The sequence below is a fragment of the Topomyia yanbarensis genome, chromosome 2, assembly GCF_030247195.1.
Source record: "Topomyia yanbarensis strain Yona2022 chromosome 2, ASM3024719v1, whole genome shotgun sequence".
Classification (NCBI taxonomy): domain Eukaryota; kingdom Metazoa; phylum Arthropoda; class Insecta; order Diptera; family Culicidae; genus Topomyia; species Topomyia yanbarensis.
In genome coordinates this window covers 92637841-92644337 of record NC_080671.1, presented here as the reverse complement: position 1 = coordinate 92644337, position 6497 = coordinate 92637841, and the positions used below count along the sequence as shown (strand labels likewise).

The 6497-nt window shown below is 38.8% G+C and overlaps 1 protein-coding gene across 1 annotated transcript in view; it reads left to right on the top strand.

The window, feature by feature from the left end:
• The window catches only part of LOC131678832 (leucine-rich repeat and calponin homology domain-containing protein), a 210354-nt gene extending 205075 nt beyond the window's left edge, over positions 1 to 5279 (top strand). The window contains exon 10 of the mRNA XM_058959205.1: positions 55 to 5279. Coding sequence (XP_058815188.1) covers positions 55 to 327 — 273 coding nt within the window. The 3' untranslated portion in view covers positions 328 to 5279. The remainder of the gene's footprint in view (positions 1 to 54) is intronic.
• Positions 5280 to 6497: the final 1218 nt, after the last annotated feature.

The following is a 6497-nucleotide window of genomic DNA, read 5'->3' as shown; positions in this document are numbered from 1 at the left end:
CCTATTGACCGATATGTTTTTTTTTTGCCTTGCCCGAATCGCTTTCAATTTCAGAACCTTCTCTGTTGTGCCGCTGACGTCCTGGAAGGCCGCGGCATCGTCCAGGTTGCAATCACCGTAGTGGAACTGCTCAAATTTTACAACCCGGCGAATAGTGTCCGCTCTCCGACACGAAGTTTTTACAGCGGTGGTGGATCTCTGCCGGGTGGTACCACGGCCACGGTCACCAGTACCGGGAGTGTAAGCAACGGTAGTAGCAGCAGCAATAGTAGTGGACCAAAGAGTGTAAGCTCGTCGTCAATTTCTACAATCGGCAATACCACCTGACCGGAATTCGGTCGATCCGGTGAGTCCGCCGCTGCTGGTGGATGCAGCGGGGAACCACTTTCGGCTCACCGCACGATGGACGATGAAGTCTGGCGAATTTAGACTGGTGCTAGCAACAGGATTCGTTTTTGGCTCAATCTGTTCTGAAACGGACGGACTAGGTTTGTATATGCGTAGATTTATATGTTAGTCGATTGTGCACGAGCCAGGGTAGACACCCCGGTTTGTGCAGACCTCAAGTGACATAGGACAGCCCAAATATCGTTAGGTTTAGTTCGGTTTTGCACTTAGTCATAGGTAGATTAGATTTTACGTTGTATATAGGGGAACTCGTTTTGTTAGTGACATACAAACTGAACTGTGAAATTAGTTAGTTTTTGCAGGATTCGAAGTTTTTAGTTTTCGTACTGAAGAAACCCCGGACTTCACGCTTTATATGAAAAGAATCGAACAATTAATATATACGAATTGTATGTAATAAGTTAGAACTACACTATTTATTATCATGCATCGTTGCACAAACATTTCGAACAGTTGACTACTAAAACGAATTCAAGTAGAATATTAGATATTTTGTTCGAAAAATCAATTAAAATAGGCCAATATGAATGCATCCTCTCCTCACCCACCAAATCAATATACTGCCGCTCCACGCATAGTTGTTCCATATGTACAGGGTAGTATATAGCGGCGGTATAGGCTAAAATCGACGCAATTAGGTACATGCAGAATTTTATTTATGCATCGATAGCATACTTTTCTATCTGCCTCTCGTTTCTTCTGCCGTAAATTGTATGCATTGGACATATTCGGTCTATCCACTCATTGAATGCATACTAGAAGTATATGCTAGAAAATGCATCACAGCAGAATAAATGAGACGGGAATAGAAAGTCTCAACAAACATATGATTACGGCTTAAAAGCCAGCTGTCAAAATTCCTTTTGAAAGAAAATTCCGGTCAAACCGTTACTCGCCAATCACAGATGGTGCCCTAATAAACATCTTATCATCCAAGAGCCTAACGACCTGTTCAGGGCATAATCCAAACAATATGTGGAATCGTTGGACTATATGGGTTAAAGTTCGTGTATAATATTTTTTATTAGGGTGGTAGTAAACAAAAGAGAAAAGTTTTCTCTTTCATTAATCGCTGTGAACTGTGTTCGACCTGTAACGAGTTGTCCGGAATTTCCTTTCAAAGAGAATTTTGACAGTTGGCTTTTAAGCCGTAATCATATGTTTGTCGAGAAGTATGCTAACTATGCATATTTTTGTTTCTCAGTTTACGTTTATGTTGAAAAACCTGCAATTGTTCCATTTCGTTTGCGTACTTGGAAGGGATTCCCTATACACATGGGATAATTATGTGTATAGCGGTAGGGCGAATGAAACCGATTTTGGAAGATTGGTTTTTCTCTTTTCATTATTCTTTTTTATTTAATGCAATAAATAGTGATATTTCCTTTCCAATTCTATTCTAACGAAATTCAGTTAGCTTCAAATTACTTAATAGAGAATGAGGGTAATATGCCGTAAAGAAACAGGTTGTGAAGATAGGGTACTGGAGCAAAACTAACTTGGCAGAGTTTGTGTTGATAAAATGCCTAATATCGACTTCTTTCAGTAGAGCGGTTCTATCACAAAAGACAGCTTGGTTAGATGAAAAGGTTTTTCTTCCTTCAAAACTGGTAATAAAAATTGATTTCAGTGAAAAACTCATATGAAAATATTTTCAAAACCAACCTTAAGAGTTGTAGTAATTTCAGTTCTTCGCAAAGCACCCTTAACTCGCTTGGATTAAATTTTTAGTTCCAACCCAATCGAGATAGAATACGTAACGCTATGAGGCTATAGTTCTAGTTTTGAACACGAAAACTTATAAATCGCAAAAAAATAAAATTGCAGTGCCAGTCCTTGGCAGCGATTCGTACATTTTCCTTCAAGATTTTGGATTTCGGAAAAAAAACTTGAAATAGCTAATACGAACAGAAAAATGTCGTTTCAAAACTGTTTCATGTCTCTTTTTCAGATTTTATTATTTTGATTATAAAGGTTTTAACCTTAAGGTCATTCGCCTCTTCTGGTTAGAAAAATCTCTTGTGAAATTTTTTTAACCCTATGTGCGGGGTCGGGACTCGAACCCAAGTGCGCTGCGTGCAAGGTATTCTTCAGATTCAATTACAGACAACATAACACAATGAGGAAATTCCTTAAAAAATATCGGCCTACTCGTTTTTTTTTCAGCACACTAGCTCCACCTTTTATACACAGTCCCAACCACCCATTTGGAAGTGGGTTATCCCTCAGTTTCGGGAACAATTTATGGTCTATCCTTCGTAAACTTACGCATATACCAGTAGCGCCATAATCGCATACGTGACCACAGTCCTAACTAAAAATTTATTTAAAGCTACAGACACTTTATACATTGACTAGCGAAGTGTCAAAAAGTGCAACCAAGCGAGCCTGATGGTTTAGAGAAGGGAAGTGTAACCCAGTTAAGCTCAGCCGGAAATGAACCGGTATTCTGGCTGGTTCCAGTTTGTATTCCGGCTCCAGTGACAGAACCGATTCTAGTTAGAATCTGGATCCAGCCAGAATTCCAGTTCATTTTCGGCTGAACTTTACTAGGAAGAGGAAGCCCTTGCAAAGCTTATGTGAGTTTCCGTGATGCCAGTTTACATTCATGGTTGTTCGGTTCACTGCTTTTCTCTCCGCAAGTCTGTGATATAAAGTTTGTGTATTTAAAGCGACTGTTAGAGTGGGCGAAGAATTGATTTCGAGTGTTGTGTCTTTTAGTCTGTGATTTAATGGTCGTTTCCAAAAACTATTTTAAATTATTTGTTTTGCTTAATATATTTAAAATTGCTAAGTTGAAACAGTTGCGAGTCCGATCCGATAATTCCGATTAATAAATAGGGAGAGAGACGAATAGTGAAAATCAATCTAAACGGCAACACTCCCTTTATTATGATTTCAACACTGGCAATTTGGCAATCGTTCCCACAGGCAGCACTTTAAATAGGGTTACCACTCCTCCGGCTTGACCCGGACTCCGGTTTTTGGAGTCGATGTACGGGCCTCCGGGTTTTATACCAATTTCTCCGGGTCTAGTGAGACGATGAATATTTTAACTGAAATTGCATGTTCTAAACGAGTTCTTCTGCTGTAAATGTTGGCTGCACCTGCAGCGGTCATTAACTATTGACCAGAGAGAAAAGATTCGTTCCCTTGTTGGAACCTCCCTAGCGACTGTGATGATAAATAACCGAATTTGCGCCCAGCCAAAATTCCGTTGCCCTTCTACTGTCTGCTTTACTCTACTTCTGCTGTTAGTTGTGGCATAGGAGCAATCTTTGTTCGGCTTATCCTCCACAGAGAGAGTGGTCGGGGCTTTCGAATTTTTTTGGCGTTAGCCGGGAAGTTGAAATTTCCTACGTATATAAATCGATAAAATGGTGTACAAACGCAAAAAATTGATAGCTTAATGAGAAAAGCTTAGAACGGTAGTGTGCAATATGCTTTGCCAAAACAAAGCACTAAACGGTGCATGTGCGTAATTTTGGTAATTGATACCTTGACAAGTTACAAAATGACAAGAGTTTATACTTGTCTCACTCTAATTCAGCAGGTAGGTCTGGTTTAAACGTACACTCGTGTACGTACAAGCCTATCCCAGGTCAGCAAAAATCTCCAGGTAAAAGCCTTGCCGGAGGTGGCAACTCCAACTTTAAATGACTCCTATTATATTTTTAAAAACCGTATGGCGATCGTTTGATTTGTTTTACAAATGATGTGGATTTCGAATCAAAGAGATGAAATAATTCCAAAGCTTGTTTTTAATAATACATATAACCTAGATGACACCTTACAACCACGATGTGACTAAATTCTGACGAAACTATTCGTCTCTCTGCCTATTTTCTCTGTCTGTCACCAAGTAAATTTACCGAATGTATTTTATTCACTAACCAAATTCTTTCGTTCCTCTACACAATGAAACTAGTTGTGCTAAAATCGGACCAAAATCAAAAGAGCAACATGCATTTGAAGTGAACAGAGCAATGGTGGTTTCGAAAATGAAAATCATTAAAAAGTCCGTACTTTGCTACGTTTAAACTCATGTTAAAAATCGTGTTCTTATCCAATGATCATAAAATTTTGAATATACATCATTAAATACATGAGAAATTTAGGAAAAATATAAAATATCAATATTTCAAAAATAAATTTTTGAGGTTTTGGCCAGTCTCCAGCCACTGTGCGCCGGCCAGGCCCGAACATAGATCGCGGAAGGAAAGGGAAGGAATTGGTTAGTCCGATACTTGCTTTTGCTAGAGGCCGTAGGATATTTTTGTTAGTAGAGTATAGAAGTTGGATATACTTCTTCTTTACCGACGCCAGAGAGGTGATTCCACTACCTGCACTAGATATCGATCCACCAATTTCATGGACTGGGGACCAACGGCTTTACTTCCCTTCCGAAGGAAGACGTGACCACAGATTTTTTCACCTCAGAAAAATCTCAACGACGCCGGCTGGAATTGAACCCAGGCCAACTGGAATGAGTGGTGGTCACGCTTACCACTCAACCACCGGCGCCGTCTACTCACAAATGATATATCAGCAATGGAAGCAATGAATTCAGTAAAAAATGCCAGCATCATCTTATGTATCCTAAAATCCTCAGATGTATAGTTGAAAATGAAGGCATTTCATTTGCAAAAGACTGCGAAGTTGAAAATAAAAGCATTTCATTGCAAACATTGCAAAAGACTGCGAATGGATCCGACTCTGTGCCAAAAGATATTCTAATATAATGTTATATGATGCCTTTCTTTCTCGCACGTGCTGAGAATAGGACATTTTCAAACATTCTATTGACACATTGCAAAGTAATGGGTTACAATATACTAGAGCGAAACCACATGTTTCAGCTAGGGAATACATGCACAGGAAAATTAAAAAAAAACCCGAAGAACATGCTCTTTTTGCGAAAATTTTGGTACTTTTGAGTTCTGCATTTTATTTGCACTTATTAGTGTTGTCAAAAACAAAACGAGAGATTCGACTCATGATACTTTTGAGTTGTTTGAGGTATACGCAAAATTGTGTAAAAATTGGAGTATACTTAACCCAAGGATCAGCATAAAAAGCCTGGTAATGAGTTTGCTTTTTGCCGAGGTCTAATGAGAACTACCTTCAACGCGGTTCATCTAAAATTAGCTTATTGAACGATACCCTAAGATTAAGTCGAAAGAACTCAATTTTAGGTAGTTTTTTATATGTGTGTGGATACATTCACACTTTACTCCCTCTAGTTCTATTCTATTCTATTCTATTCCAACCTTTACGCAGCCAGTATTGAAAAGCATCCTGGAAAACTGCAGTTATTCTTTATTGTCTTTCTTATCAACATTAATATTTGAAGCATATTATAAAATGTCACAAATATAAATACGGCCAGGCCCTTTGTGCAGAGTTGAATTATTCATTTAATGAAAAATTCAACGAACGAATCATTTTGAAACATGAATGAGGAAGAAACGAGGACAACCGTACCGACCGTTTCAGTTTATAGGGGGTTAGAATGAAACGTTGGGAGTGACTTTGCTAAGAAGGTTAATGTCACTCCTTTAGTCCTTTGGGATGGGACAGAGGTATTTACACCTTGCCCTGGCTCATTAAGCCTAGGTTAAAGCGCCTTTACTCGCTCTCCTCCAAACTAATGCTGATTTCGGTACTAGATCCGAGTCGCCCGAGGTCCGCGAATCTAGTCGTTGACAGTAGAGATAAATCTGAAGAAACCTACACTGCGTGGCATTGTGTAAGCCCAGTATGCTTCGTAGATTACAAACTGATGACATCAATTCCCATATAAACTACTAGAGGAGCAACGTATGAAAAAAACTTCATGACAGATCATACAACCATGGAAAAAATAAAATTAAACTGAAGATGCTAGATAAACACGCTAGGTTTTCCATTTATGATTACAACATAAAAAGGTTTGTGTGGGGTTCGGCTTTCTGAAACGAGCTAACATACGATATAAATAAGTTAAAAAAATTCTAATGGATTAGGGCAACTTTAACAAGAATAAAAGGAAAAGTCTCACCCGATGGTCGTCCGATTAACCTTATACGTATGAATTCAATCCTAAAAAA